This window comes from Poecilia mexicana, unplaced genomic scaffold (genome assembly GCF_051168715.1).
Source record: "Poecilia mexicana isolate PSO_F unplaced genomic scaffold, ASM5116871v1 scaffold_15, whole genome shotgun sequence".
NCBI lineage: Eukaryota > Metazoa > Chordata > Actinopteri > Cyprinodontiformes > Poeciliidae > Poecilia > Poecilia mexicana.
The window spans coordinates 5,866,935-5,883,067 of record NW_028263384.1 but is presented as its reverse complement, the minus strand read 5'-3'; the positions used below and the strand labels follow the sequence as shown (position 1 = coordinate 5,883,067).

The following is a 16,133-nucleotide window of genomic DNA, read 5'->3' as shown; positions in this document are numbered from 1 at the left end:
TCACATTTTGTGAGGTTGTTTTTGCCATAAAGATAAAGAGTTGGTGCGGGCTGAAGAGGAGAAGCATCACAATTATTTAGAGAGGTGGAGGTTTAAATGTGTTTGATTGTAAATAATCAGGGATGGAGAGAAAGTTGAGCACAGACGCACTTTGTGCTTTTCTTTATGAGATAAAATAATAATCCATCTTCCTTCCATCTGCAGTGTGGAAAGGCTTTGCCGGGTCTCACCAAGCTGGATCAATGCTGTGCAACAATTGGGACCTCCTGGGGCTTCCACAAATGCCAGAAGTGTCCAAATAAACCCTGTGAGTACAAATGTTCAAGAGTAAAACATAAACACCTTTTTACCTTATGTGTCCTGTTTAGCCTGTGTGTTCTGGATGCACAGATTTTAAGTTTACAGACAAAATAAGAGATGAGAAGAAGATCCAGGTTGTAGGAGTTGGATCATCAAGCAGTTATGCAGGCTTCCCCCCAGTGTATTATAAGTGGACCACCAGGCTTTACTTGCACCTTGCAAGGCCTAAGGCTCACCAATGGTGCCATCCTTGTACGCTCTTACAATGCCTGGTAGTGCACCTCTGAATTTTTGTACCTCTGCGCAGATCGAGTTACTATATTTGTAGTATATTTGCATATAATCTTAAAATCGGGTTAATTTTTTTTCTTTTATCGATGACTCTTTATCTCCAAATTATTTAGATATTCCAGTTATTCTGGCAAAACTCAGCATATGGCAACAACTGCAATTTCAGGAGAAGCTTTACTTCAAATGCAACTTTAGACTGTGTCAACTTCACAATGGGACAGAACTAATTATCCAGTTGGCCACCTCATGTTTAGTTTCCACTTCGTGGTACGGCACGGGTCAGTGCAGTTTGGTTTGATATTTTATGTGTTTTCAGGAGAGCATTTCTACCGCCACACTCTACAAAAAACATTAATGTGTGTTGTTGTTGTTGCAAGTAGTGACATTTTTCTGTCCTTCAATTAATGGAGAGTGTTGTGAGCCCCAACTCTACCGTACCATTATTAACAACTGAATGCGGCCCAGGAATGGTGTGGTACGTAAAGGTTGGTTGTATTGGCTGCTCTTACTATGGAAACAGACTGAATAGCATACCGTACCACACCGACCTTTGCTGTTCCACTCAGAGGAAACGAGGCTTTTAACCTGTCATTCACGAGAGGACCCAAATTTGGGTCCTCTCGTGACAGGGGTGTCAAACTCCAGTCCTCAAGGGCCGCTGTCCTGCAACTTTTAGATGTGCCTCTGCTGCACCACACCTGAAAAGAATAATTAGGTCATTAGCAAGGCTCAGGAGAACTTATCTACACAGGGAGGAGGTAATTAAGCCATTTCATTCCACTGTTTTTTACCTGTGGCACATCTAAACACTGCAGGACAGCGGCCCTTGAGGACTGGAGTTTGACACCCCTGACATTGTGAATGACAACCTGTGAATGACAGGTTAATGTCTGTATGTTCTGAGCGTGTAAAACCAAAGTTGGATCCCTATTTTTGTGAACACAATCTTGACCAATGAAGCTGATCCTGATTCTGGTTCCAATAATAAAAACTAAAGCACTGAAATATTCTTTATATATTAACACACAGGTTGCTTTGACCACAGGAGTTATTTCCAGAGAGGAAAGGGACTGGATGCCATGGTGGCGTGTGGTGTCAGCCCTCGCCTCTCGGCTCTTTTTATAGCATTATACAGAGTTGTGAGGGGGAGCTATGAAAGGTCCTGTCAGTCTTTTTATGTAGCAGCTAGCTATTCAACACTACTCCTTTTATAGATGGATGGAAGCTTTAAAGCCAAGGTTCACCATGTAAACCCACAAAGGCTCAATTGAAACTCCAGTAAGGGATTTTGATTAAAACTCCTTCCCCTGCAAGGTTTTAATTGAAACAGCTTGATTGCACCTGGATTTTAATCCAGCTGTTCCATTTTAACATAAAAGGTAAAGATGCTGATAAAAACTAAAGGTTTGGTCCATAATGCTTTGTGCTTCATTACCACAACTTGAACCAAGGATCTATTTTCCCAGGTTGGAATCATTAACGCCTGAGAAAATGTTACTCTAAGTAGGTGAATAATTCAGATTTCGCACATTTTCTTCTGATGGATATTTGAAAGAGTTTGTCCTTAGTGGTAAGTAGTTAAGCACTTTGAGATAAATAATTATTTCATGTACATACAGTGGGAGGTCTTACACATCAGAGGATTTGTCTGTTGGTTTTTTCTCTGCAGGAAAGGCAAAGGTTTAAGTTCAGACATTCTTTTCCCCTTTGTTTTACAGTTGACTGTGAAACAGTCCATTGTGCCTTAGAGACATTGGTAACTGGTAGTTAATTTGGCTTTCTTGGTCAAACAAATGTTGCTTTGTTGTCTCCCACAGAACAAAGCCTCTGCTTCTCTGCTTGCAGGTATTTGTGTACCAGTTCCTCGCTGGTGGCCTTATCCAGCAGTGGGGCAAAGCTTGGTTTCAGTTTCGACTGCAACAGAAATGAGCTTCTCAGAGCAGCATTTGACTCACTGGAAGCTGTATTGCTTTCTGATCAATATTTACGTGTGTCATTCGTACCTGCCTGATCCTGTTCTAAGTTGTAATCTTGGTTGCAGTCCATCCCAGTTAACTTTGAGTGAGAGGTTGGGGTCTTCTATCATTTTTACAGAGACTCAATCCTTCTTTGGACTATGACTTACCAAACAACCAGCACCTCTGACCAATGTGCAGGGAATGACTGAAAAAGCAGTTTTTATGCCATTCATATGCCCATTTTTCACCTCATCTTCCATTTGAACATTATTAGGAACTTCTAATATTGGAAAATGATTGTTGAATATTGCAATGATAATACCAGTTTAATTTTTTTTTATCCTTCCTCACAGTATCCCCACTTCTCTTGCTCGGCTTAAAGACATTAAGGATCTAAATGAGCTGTTGACATAAGGCAGGAAACCAAAGTGGTCAAATTTACTATAAGCCAGTAAGGCACGTGAAATTATCTGAAAATTGCTACGAATGACAACGAATGACAATCACTGTGCCTTTACTAGACTTTAAAGATGGTTTCTGTTCATTGTAGAAAGTGTGTGCAGTTCTAGAAACTCATTTAGATGCTCATAAAATATACTAGTGTCTGGAGATTTATGAAGCTAACAATCCAGTTGCTCACTTCCGGCTCCTGTTTCCTCAGCTATCCCTCTGATAGACTGTCCTCTGGGATACAAGAGGATCAACAGTTCTCACTGCCAAGGTAAGAGCTTCACCTTTTAATTATTTTTTAGCCATTCTAGTTGTTGACCTTCTATTTCCAACTGTGAATCTTTTGGAAAAATTTGAACTGTTTGAATGAACTCAATGACGTTTAGTACCAAACTAGCTGCAGAAAAGACACTTTACATGTGTGTAAATTTATGGTTTTAACATGACTTCATATAGAACAAAATAAGACATTTTATTTCATTGTTGTTTGTTGCTGCAGCATAAGTCTGCGTAAAATTTAAAAGGAACTGAAATGTGCATATTTGACACCTTGCCATGGTTCTGCCTCGTCTCTTGGTACGAGCCCGCCCAAAACCTTCAACAATAAGGTTTTGTTGAACGTTAGGGATGAGTTAAACTTGCGTTCTGATTGTGAATTTGAAAAATCTATAGGGATATAAGTTGCAGTGCTGAAGTTATTCATTTTAAATGCCTATTTCTATAACTCTGAACTCACTTTGCTGTGGTTTCATAGGAAAAAAGCATAAAACAATCTTTATTCAGGAAGATGAATGTAACATAAAATAAAGCAAACACATTTTTACCCAAATTCATTTTCTTTGACCTGTTAAAAAGCTGATCATACTTAGATTACTGATGGTGTTTGACAAAATGAAATGTCATTTAAAAACAATGTGTGCATTGTTTTTATATGACATTAAAAATGTGGCAATGAGTGCAGATAACAATGACGGTTTAGAGCTGTTTGTTTATGCACATTTTAGCATAAAGATTTTACTAAACATGTTAGCTCCGGACAGCTTCTAAGACCTGAAGTTGTTCAACATCTTGATAAACACCAGTAGAATCAACTAACTCTTAATCTTAAAGAAAATGTCATTGTTCTCTGAAGTGATTGAATCTTCAAAAGAACTCCCCTCGACTAAACATGTTTTCCATTTTTACCGACTGACAGATCTGGATGAATGCCAGCTGCAGAACGTTTGTCCTAACGGAGACTGTCTGAACACTGTGGGCAGTTACATGTGCACATGTAAACCTGGCTATGCCCCCGACGCCTCTCTCACAGGCTGCATCCGTAAGTCCTCCAGTCTGCAACTCCAGTGGTTTCCGCTGTTTGACACATCCATATCAACCAGTTGCTGCATTTCCATAATAAATGTGTGCAAATCTGGGTCTGTATTCTGCTAATGTCAAAAAACACAATTTCCCATTAAATAAGAAATTAAACTAAAATCACATGTGAATAACTTTGTTCACATGGTAGTCATTAAAATTCATGACACGGATGGATGTGAACGGTTAAATGAGATATATTCATAACTCAGCCATGGCGCTAGCGCTCATCACGTTGGTGTCTTTTTTAGTCATTGGAGTGACAAGCCTGTTATTCTTGGAAGTGGCTACGTATGCGGCGTTTTGGGGAAATTTCAGTCTCTGATTTAACAGAAGAACTATGAATTCAACGCCTTAGAAAAAACAACTTTTTATGAAGTGTGATGCTGTGAGAGCTCTGGTGGAGCCAGCTGCACATTGTCCGAAAAAAAAAAACACACAAAAAAAACCAAAAACAAACCTTCATCCTACTACCACTTTTTCTTCTTCATTTTCTTCTAGGTTTTTGCCAGTACTTACATCCAGTTGTTGATCACGTGACTCATACGATGTCAAAAAAAAAGTGTCTCTATTGCAATTTTGCATAATACATTTAAATTAACATGGCCAAAATCCCCCACCTCATCCAGGAACAAAAACTTTTCATGGAAAACTTATGTTTTTTTCAACATTGCTAGGTTTTTATTAAGCAAATTTATTTTCATGTGTTCATTTTGCGCAATTTTATGGTAAATGGAAATGCAGCTGGTGATGAACTCTAAGTTTGGCCTGTTTCCATATTCTTTGAAATTGATATTTCCTACCACACTTTGACAACAAAACACTGTCTGAGACTGACTCACTGCCAGAGACATATAGAGACAACAAAGGTTGGTTTACCAAATTACAGTAAAAAACAAGAAGATATAAACAAATAATTTTGATAGTGAGCGTGCATGTTAAGCACCAGAGCAGAGTGCGTGTCTATGCGTGTGTGCGCATGCGAGTGTGTGAGTGCTTGTCTGTTAAGACAAAATAAAACCTGAGTTTTCATCACTGTTCTCTTTAGTATGTCTTTGAATTCCTGACTCATATTACTATTGTTTTTGTTGCATTTATTGACACAGTTAGTGATTTGTTGAGCAATCTATTTCTGTATTCATTCTTGAAACTTGGCAATCATCACTGGATTTAAAATTTTTCCAGCAGCACAGCTCTTAGTCTTGTAGGTCATTCCACAAAACTGGAGGCTGAATTACCTCTTCAGCGTGTCATTAATTTTGGCAGAGGCCTGGTAATGAGCCATTCATTTGATTCATGTGTGTTGGAACAGGGAACAGCACAACTCTTGAAGACTTGAGATGGCAACCCCTGCTGTATAAGATTCAGATCTGAGAACTGAGATGACTGAAAATGATTTTATGTCTGGTGAAGCTTTTCTGGGCTGATTTGGTCAGACGTTTTGCTCTACATCACAACCTCTAGTGACTTTTCTTTCTAAAGCCATTTTATAGTTATTTAAATTCCTCTGCTACTTCAAAGACTTCAACAAGGTTCCGGAGCATCGTAGAGACTCTACCTTACCTACCTGTGTGTATTGTGGTTTTCTACAGGTTCATCTTTTAGATCCACCTTGAGTGTGTGTTCACTAAGCAAACACACAGTTCCAGTTAAAGTCCCAGTAGAGTTTAACAAACTCAGTGTTTACATGTCTTGGTGAAACAACAGGAATGTATTTCCTGGCAAGCCTAAGTAACTGTTTGGTGTGTAGATACCATCTGGTGACTTCAAAAAGCCGCTCTTTGCTGTTGTCCTCTTCACAGTGACCTCCTGCATGCCTTGAACTCAGCCAGCATCTGTGTGTTAGTGCATGACGTATTGGCATTTTTCTTATTTTATTCCATCTTGCAATCTTTTCTTTGTTTTGTGGACATATGTTTCTGTTTTTTTCTTTTTTTGTTAGCTTTGATTGTTTAGATACCAGCGATGGGATTCTGCAAAACCACAAGATGTCATTGTGGATAACCCAGCAGTAGAATGCTTGTTTATGTGCCGGGGTTTGTGTTTTTGGATTTGTGGGCGAGGGAAGGTTTACTCTGGTGAAGGGAACTGCTTTATTTCTTCACGTTTTGTCCTCTCTCTTCAATATGTGTCTCCTACGCTTTGGTCTACCATTTCCTACACCTCCACGTTCTCCGTCCTCCTACTGGTGCTGCTCTTCAGCCAACACACCTGCCGTCCAGGAAGAAAAGGGCGCTTGCTTCCGCTACGTCAACTCAGCGAGGCAGTGCTTACACCCAGTGTCTGCCCAGCTGAGTAAGCAGCTTTGCTGCTGCAGTGTGGGCAAAGCGTGGGGCCCTCGTTGTGACAAATGCCCCCCTCCTGGAACAGGTAAGGCTCCCAGCCTCAGAGTATTTATCGCTAAGGAGCGTTACCACTGGTCCTTCCTCCCAGCAGCTGTATGACTTTATGACCATCACTGCTGTATGACCATCATTAATTAATAAATTAATCTAAAGTCGATTGATCTTATCGGTCGACTAACGATTAATTGATAAGTGACCATTTTCTTAAAAACCTGAGTTTTCTCTTGTGTCCAGAGGGTCAACCGTCTTTCCATAAGATGAAGGGCTACATTTTCATATTATGCTGATTTTTTTTTTTTTTTTAAAGAAGCACATTGTTATATTTTAACAATTTTTTTCAGCTGACTGAGTAAACAGAAAATTTTGTTGTTTTTTTTTCATATTATTAAAGTTTGCCATATTTATGAAATCTAAGAAAACTGGAACCTCTTAGGTTGCTGAATAGAAAAATTAAAGATGAAAAGAGTAGAATATGTGGAATACTTAATTTCCCATGAACACAGGGATGTTCGTGTCAACAAAGTGGAGGGAAACTGATGTAGTTGTCTGCTGGCAGGTCAATCTATAGTCAGTGGTGAGAGTGATGCTCTCTGCTGTTGGTCATGCTTTTAATTCAGCTTCCTTCGTATTGTAGCGCCTCTAAGCAGGTTGTTATGGTTACTCTCTGATCAATGTTAAATCTTCACTCACCACAGCACACAAAATCAACCGTGCTTATTGGCATCATGTTTTTCTTCCCCATCATTTTTAGTTATTCTGTGTTATTCCCTCTGCTTTGCTCTCATATTCTCCTCCTCTTTGCAGCACATCAGTATTTTTTGGTTAAGAAGTTGAAGTTGCTGAACAAGCGCTGTTAAGGTGAAACTTAAAGAGTTTGTCGAGTGTTTATATTTCAAAACAGAACCGCATTAGGTGCATCTTGAATCCCACACCAGACTGTTTCATCTGCCGTCCTGGAAAGCTCCCGCCATTATTATTTCTCTTACAACTTGCTCTGCTTAAGGATGACCAGCAGCGCCCTCTTTTGGATGGTGCTGCGGACATTACTAGTTAATTAATTGGAACTCATTTTAATCAAAGAAACCATTAATTGTATGTCAATTGTATTGTATATCAGTTAATTGTATGTTGATTAATTGTTTGCATCCCTAACACCCTGCTGCTATTTGGACTGTTTTTCCAGTTAGTTACATGTTTCTTTGCTCTGATTTTACTTTTTAATAAATCCACAGGGTTTCTTTGCCCTGTCCTGGAAGTTTTCCCTTACTGTCTCCTATTGTTTTCTGGTTTTATATTTTTACTTTAATGTAATGTGATCTGCGGATATACTGACAGACCTGAATTCTCCCATTCGGGGATAATAAAGAATAAAGAATCTTTCTATTCTATTCTTTTCTATTCTATTCTATCCATGAGAGGTATGCTGCTTATGTCTTTTTTTTTCTAGGAATTATTGCTAGCGGTATCTTTTAATGTTTATTCCAATATGTTAACAGCAGTTAAACTTTCAACATTGGTGTCAGAGTTTTGAATTTGCCAATAATAGTTAACATGATGCTTTTACTTATTGAAAATAATGATGGGATGCTTTGTTGCCTGTGCTTGTGTCGTCTGTAGCCTTGTTTAAAGAAATCTGTCCCGGCGGAATGGGCTACACCGTTTTACCAAACCCTCCAGTAAACAAGCCAGTGACCGTTTTCCAGGAACCAGTTGACCTGTTACCTCTGCAACCCCTGCCAACGCCAGAGAAACCAGTGGAGGCCTTTGGGACACCAGAAGAAATTCTTCCAGGTCAGGGTTTATTCGTTTAGGATTAAAATCTGCCACAGGAGTGAAAATCCATCAACTTCATATGTTTTTGTCTCTGGCAGAGCTCTTAACATTCTGTTTGTCTGCTGTTGCAGACGGTCTTGTCCTGTTGTCAGTCCTGACTTTGCTTTGGTCATGCATGCTTTAGTATTACTTGGATTGTTAAAACTTAAATCAGAGTATCATTCTCTTTTTATAGCAGGAGCTGCTCAAGAAGCAGCAGGAGTTGATTGGTGTGCAGGACCAATCAACCTGTACATGCTGTGCAGGTTGATTGGTCATGTTACTGGAACTATATTAGATTAAAATATGTATTATCTTCATCCACCATTTACATACAATGACAAATATGTAAATATGTCATCATATTTACCCCATTCTCTCATATTGTAGCACTCAAGTCCTTTAATTCACATTGATATTACTGCAGTGTCTCTAAGAAGCAAAATAAATCCTCACATAACCAAGACAAGCTTTTTGATTTCTAGGTCTAATACTAGACCTGGTTTTGGACCTAGTGTCATACAGAGATCTGCCTCATGCAAAATGGAAAAAGATGATTTCTGCATTTTTTGTATAGATAAAGATGCTACAGATGGGTGCTACAAGACCTATTCTGTCTTGTACAGTGCTTTCTGTTTGTTACTCTTAAAAATATAGTACTGTGGGTTAAATACTCACTTTGGCAAATTGCAACTCCAATGTAGCATTAGAAAGTCTAATTTGGGAGTCCTCTGGCATGAGAGTAGGAAGATGAATCCTAACAGAAACATCCCTCATGTTTCATTAGGGGAAAGATTAAACTGCTTTAGCTCAGTGTGGGCTCAGTTCACACACGGCTCGGCCCAGCGGCCTGCAGGTCAGGGCTGGTGGGGGGTGAAACCTGGCTAAGAGAAGGAGATTAGCTTCAGCTGTTCCAGCCCTGGTTATGAGCCAAGTTTGGCAACTCAGATGAAAAGAGAAAACTTTGCAACATCTTATCCCAAAGTGAACCAAAATCTTGCAAACTTTGAATGTTCTGCTGGTTCTGCTGTAAGTCGCAGTCAGAAAAGGCAAGATGAGGAGCTCATCCACTGAACAGTTAGTATTATGAAAGTTATTAGCATGAAAATCATAGCCGATAGGGTTTTATCGATGCTATAAAACTTTACAGTGCCATAGTGTGTTTTTCTCTGGTGGTTGCTTGCAACTCAATCACGGGGTAGGGGGAAGTTTTTCCTTCCCAGGGGGCTTTTAGGCCCCGTTTACACTGAGCTGTTTTTTTTTTTTCAGTGAAACCGTAACATTTTTGCCGTTTGTTGTTTACACGTCGCCAGTGATCGGAGTCTCTGGCACAGAACTTCTCTGAAACACTCCATGCGGATGTGTGAATGCACATGCACCGAATTCATGGCTGCAGGTTTGCTCTACACATGCTCGGGCACATAGTAAAAAAATTGCCGGATAGCATTGTACTGTGCTGCGCAACCTGTTCAGTTTGACACATATTCTGATGTGAAATATGTATGTGTTACATGAGAAGTTGGTTCATCGTAAATGGAGACGTACTTTGCGATTGATCCAGATACTTCACAGACCAGTGAGGTGAAGAGTTACAGTCGCATGCTAAGCTCACAGTGCCATCTAGTGCCCTGGCATGGCAACTACAGCAGAGTCTAGGTGGCTTGGCGATCTTGTCTAAACGTGGAACTTTTCCCCATCAACATGTGAATATACTTACAGCGGTGTCTTGCAAAGTCTTAGTTTTCAGATGACATGCAGGGCTTTTGTCATCCTTTTAAGTTTTTTTTTTTAACATCACACCTGCTGCAGCAGCCCTTCTGCTGCATTTAAACCTGAAATCGGTGAATGATCAACAACCCTGAGCAGCTGGGATTGTTTTATTCTGTTTACTCCGCAGATAAATTGTAACTTCACTGGCTAAAATGTATTTGAAAAGTCTTTAATTATATTGTTACTTGATCTTGATCTTCAAGGAGATGCTAGAATCCTTTATTTAAGTATTTCCATAAAGGATGGCTCAGTTTATCAAAAATATTCCAACGCAATCTCTTTAAAATGCTGTGATTGTTGTTGTGGGTAATGGGGCTTGAAGGCTATTTCTGTCTTATTTGGCCTTGGATTATGCAGCTGAAGCTATGTTACCCTCTGTACCTTTGATTTCATGTTAAGATGTGGCATTCTGGTCATGCTTACCTATCTGTGCTTGTGCGCAGTAAAGGAAGCCCTGCATGCTGAACTAGATATTTTCCAATAATGCCTGTCTCTATATATGTTGTATCGTTTAAAAATGTCTATGGTGGTGTGTCCTTTGTTTGTTTTTGTTTTTTTATTTGATAGAAGTTGTTGAGAAGACGTCTCCACCTGCTCCGGTGGAGATTCTCCCATCCAATGCGGGTCAGGACATCGCACCCACTCAGTTAGCTGGTCAGTTTCCTGCTTGACTGCTAAAAAACCATCATGTTTTTTGCTGGTTTCATAATATCACTGTGCAACATTTAAAAGACAAATATTGTCAAATGTTATGCAAATGTTAGGCCAACTATATACCTCTGGTATTTCTTTATAACAGTAAATTGCAATATGTTGTTTATTCCATTCCTGTTTTTCTCAGAGGTGGATGAGTGCCAGATCAACCCTTCCATATGCGGGCAGGGGGTTTGTTACAACACAGCTGAGAGCTACATCTGCCACTGTGATGAGGGATTCCACTTGGATGGCAGCCAAACCACCTGCGTAGGTAAGGATGGAACGAGGGAGGCCGTCAGAAACACGTCTAGAGATGCATGTTTAACTAGAGAGCTCAGAAGGGATCACATGCGGAGCTCAGCAGATACATCCAGCTAAGGTTTTGTTTCTAATCAATGTGAGATCAGTCCTCCTGTTCAAAAAAATCTCCAACAGGTTTGTGAAAAAGTGAAACCTCTGCAGATCTGGAGCATCCAGCTTCTTGCAAATTGTAGTGTGAAAATACCACAGAAACAAATTGAGTTCAACAAATGCAGAACAAATCATGATTGTTTGAAAAGTTTTGGTTGATGTTGGAGAAATCGCTAAGACTGATACTGAAGGTTGTCTGCAGTCAAAGGGGTTTCTCTTTTGTCTTTGGCAAAAGACCAGGAGCCATTTCTCTATCACTAGACACATTTTTTTTTTTGTATTTACCCAGAATGCCCCGTACAGCTTGACATACACATATGCATTTGAAATGGCACCAGAGTTCACTTCAGTTGAACTGAGACCCAGGTTTGTAGAGACAGACCAGAGTTTGCTGTTTTGGTCCGCACCAGAATTCAGTTACGCATTCACATTTCACAAAGCAACTGGACTTTCTAAGCAAATTATCCAGAGCTTGATTAAAGCAGATTAAACAGGGCTGATGTGAATGCACCCTAAAAACACACAACTCTTCTTTCCTGAATGTATAACAATACATCTGACTGGAGGTGTCTTATTTTTGAATATAAAAATAATGAGAGAATCTTGACAATCCTTACCTGAACCAACTGAAGAATGTGTTCGGTTTATTGGTTTTGTCCAAGCTGTCATCAACCGGTTCCTTCTTCTGCTTGAGGACTGAGGTCCTTTTCATTGCACGTCTAGCATTGCTTTGCTGGAGTTTGCTGTCTACCTTCTTCCTGTATATCTCATTATTGTTTCCAGTCTTCATTCATTCATCAGGAATTTGCTGTCTTCCTCCCTGAAGACTCTTTTTGGTGAGGGAGTTCTTTTAGGTTGCTGGTGAGGGTCAGGGTTTGTGATTGAGGAATTTACTGACCTGATGGTCAAATTATAATGATAGATTTATGGAACAAATTGCCTCCTGATAGACACAACCATGCAAACAACCACAACTTCCAAAAAGAACAAATGTTCAGTCTAACTAAATATTTTGATATTAACAGGACTTATAAATCAGTGGAATTTTAGAAGAGACTAGCAATCAGGCTGTTACTAGTCTGTGCACCCACTGGCCTCACCACTCTTGTGAGGACATAAATACAATTCACTCTATCATTATGTGGTTTCCTGCCATTTCAGCCCAGCACTCCCTGCCCACCAAAACGACACTGAACCAGAGCTGCCTGGGCAAGCTGGCCTCATGATTATTTCCTCGTAGCTGCGGTAAAATCTCATCTCCGTCTTTGTGGAGGGAGAGGTATCGCATTTAGATTTCTGTAAAAAAATAAAATAAAAATAAAAATGTACAGAGCTTATTTATATGCAGCCACAATATGTATTAACAGGAATAATAGAGAAAACACACTGAGAAGAAAATGGTTTGAGACATAGTTGGGATCCTAGAGAGAGAAACACCACACTGTGGTGAAACATGTGGTGCAACGTTTATTCAACTGTCATATATGCATGTGCCAACTAAAACTTCAGCTTACACTGGTTTAACCAGTGTGTGCCCCTACATTTACTAAATTAAGGTCTGTGAGGTCTGTGCACTAAAAGGTGAATAATTGTTTCTCACCATTATGCAAAGTTTATTTATTACCAGTAAGAGCCATACCATACTGCTGCATGTTAGCTGATTCTGTACTGTTTTCGCCCATAAGACCCCAGTTCAGAACCCTTTGCCAGCCACACCCATTTTTCTTTTTTACCTTCAGGAGGATCTCAGACTGTATCAGCCATTCTTCAAACTTAATTATTGTTGACCTCTCTAACATTGCCTGTTCTGTTTGGGGGCACCGCGGACACTTATCCACTAGTAAATGAACAAGTTATAGAGGATTTTTTTTTGGTCCTCACAATGTTTCCAGTGCAGAAGCATGTGTTTTACATTCAATAACATTCAGGTACCATCTGCCAGCATCCAACTCATGTAGATCCACCGTCTCATTGTACTCTAAGGGTAAACCAACAGCAGACTTGATCTTGCTGTGTCTCATCTATATATATATATATATATATATATATATATATATATATATATATATATATATATATATATATATATATATATATATATATATATATATATATATATAGAGAGAGAGAGAGAGAGAGAGAGGGAGAGAGAGAGAGATGAGTATATTGCTCTCCTGTAAGATGATTGGACAGTCTGTCAGTATTTCTAGAGCTGTGAATGAGGCTCTGCAGCCAGTCTGTCAAGGCGTGGTCAAATTGCTTGTGAAGCCTTTGGGGAACTTTATGTTTCTCTTTTGTAGACATATCTGCTAGGACGATAAGGACTTCACTTTTTTTGCCACTCACATAATTGCATTTTCATCTCTAAGGTCCACACAGTAGTGTTTCGAACTAGTGAGCTCGAGAGGAACGTGTTGCTTAGACATGACGATTCTGTCATTCTCCATGTCTAAAATGGTTCCTGTTCTCTTTAGAGACATTGTGTTCAACAATAAAGGAATATCAATCACTTTAGTTTCAATGTGGCACTTTGTTTGCCCGATCTTGGCTCGAAGGTTCATTTTTTCTGTGGTAGTGTACCAGGTGACCATCTCCAGATTTGAAAAGTCTGCAGCATTTGTCAATTTGGCTTTAGCTTAGGTTATTTATGCAACTATCCTGCTACTTGCTGCCACTTATACATGCATGCAGTGTCAATGACAGCTGATCTCAGTTATTCGGTTTGGAAGATCTCAAAGTCTCTCATTACCTTAGTAAATAATATAAAGTTACATTTATCCATATTTTCATCTTCTGTCAACTTTACTTCACTTCTCTGAAGCAGGCAGTCTTTGGCCTAATGGACAAATGCCCCATATTTGTCAAATGGATTTGTACTTTGCTGAGACTGATGTGGCTGCTCTGAATTTGCCCTGTGGTCTTTACTCTTAAAAAAAAAGAAAAAGAAAAAAAAACGCGGTATATCGAGTCTCGCTACCATTTCTTGCTCTGATTTTTTTTTCTCCAAAAATCTGCTTCAATCTGAACTTGAACTGTGTTCAAGGATTTGACAGAGCAAGCTACATACTCTGCTCCTCGAGACATGCCATATCCAGGAGTTTACATGCCAGTGTAGCATCAAGCAGGGTAGTTGTACTTCTTCATGTGGTTGTGTCGTTGCTCAAAGTCTGATATGTAGAACCCCATGGACATTAAACTCTTTTGTTACCATTACCTGACCACCATCAGCATGTGAATGCATGCGTGTTTAGGTGAATGTAGTGTAAAGCACTTTTGGACTCTGGACTGGATAAAGCGCTAAACAAGTACGGACCATGTACCATTTTTAACGTTTCTCAGATTGTGGATGTTTCCAAAGCAGTCTTTCCAGCTCTACCTTTGAGCCCCAGCACAAACGCGAGTGTCTGCTTTTTCTTGTCCAAGTCAGTAGCAAGTCTCCAATTAGTAACTTCATTTTTCATGCTCTTTAAAGGCCCGGCTTCATCAAACTTCAGCGCTACTCTGTCATTTGAAACCATTCTCGGCTACCGTGAAAATGCCAAAAAACATGTTCTTAGTCTCGCAAAATTTATTGCATCTCTATCTTTATTGCAGGGCAAAAGGTAACAAAACCTTCTCGCAGACTCTCATGATGTCGCATTCCCTCCCAGAGGACTTTAGTAAATTTGTGGGCTGGTCTAATTTTAGCAGTCAATTTTCCTAAGAACAAATTGATTGCTAAGGGCTGAAGACGTATTTTTTTTCACTGCAGAATCACAATGAAAAAAAACTAACACTATGAACTGCAGTTTTCTCTTGACTAATGATCATGTCTATGAAAGCCCATAACTGCACAATTTGAAACCAGCCTTTAGCCACAGCTTGAACCCAGTGTCATACTTAATGACCTTTAGAGACAGAAACCTGAAAGAAAGAGAAGGGAGAAGACAAGCAGTCCAGGAGGGGAACAACGGATGATTCTATTGAGGACTAATACCTTCCTCTGAGTCACAGATCCCTGGAAATATCCTGTTTGAAGATTTGATATATAAGTAACAACAACATATGCAGATCTCACAAGAAAACTCGTGAGAGGCGTCTCCTCTTCTGGCATTGATATAACTACCGTAGTCCAAATGCTCGCTTGCAGCTGCACTACTATTTGATCTCAAATAGTTCCCTGCAGTTGGCTGCTGAGCGGCAGAAGGAGGAGCTTTTCAAGAGCACCATTCATACAGGAGCTGAAACTGGGCAGAAAATCACAGCTGTCTGTCTTTCTTTTGTCTCTTCTTCACAGACATTGATGAGTGTGAAAACAGGACAGTGTGTCCTTCAGGTATTTGCTACAATGAGCCTGGAAGTTACAGCTGTGGTGCCTGTCCTCTTGGCTTTGTAGGCCAAGGAGGTCGCTGCATTGGTAGGTCTGACTCCTTATGTTCACTGATACTCTGTTATTGTAACTAACATGATGTAGGACTGCTTGATTCTTACTAAAATGTGAACAATAGTTCCTTTATGTGAACAACCTCAACACTGAACTGGATCAATTCTCAGATTTACATAACTTTACATAAATGTCAAGGTGAGATAGTAAGATGGTGGCTAATGCCTTGTTATCCAGAAACATAACTTTTCTGTCCATTGTGCCTTGAACAAGTTTTCTTTTGTTTTAATGCGTGTGCCGTCAATGGGACTGTCTCCTGAGAGGCATCTCCTGATTGATTCTGGGAATGATATAACCAGTCCAAATGCTAACTGCATTGTA

At 39.7% G+C, this 16,133-nt stretch overlaps 1 protein-coding gene across 3 annotated transcripts in view; it reads left to right on the top strand.

Annotated features, from left to right (window-relative positions):
• ltbp1 (latent transforming growth factor beta binding protein 1) overlaps nt 1–16,133 on the top strand; it is a 73,044-nt gene that overhangs the window by 39,720 nt on the left and 17,191 nt on the right. Inside the window, exons 8-15 of one of the 3 annotated variants that reach the window (XM_014967137.2) lie at nt 205–307; nt 3,211–3,270; nt 4,195–4,317; nt 6,558–6,725; nt 8,318–8,491; nt 10,850–10,936; nt 11,124–11,249; nt 15,666–15,785. In XM_014967137.2, the coding sequence (XP_014822623.2) occupies nt 205–307; nt 3,211–3,270; nt 4,195–4,317; nt 6,558–6,725; nt 8,318–8,491; nt 10,850–10,936; nt 11,124–11,249; nt 15,666–15,785 (961 nt within the window). The remainder of the gene's footprint in view (nt 1–204; nt 308–3,210; nt 3,271–4,194; nt 4,318–6,557; nt 6,726–8,317; nt 8,492–10,849; nt 10,937–11,123; nt 11,250–15,665; nt 15,786–16,133) is intronic. The other 2 variants (XM_088013523.1, XM_088013522.1) reach the window with 2 other exon arrangements.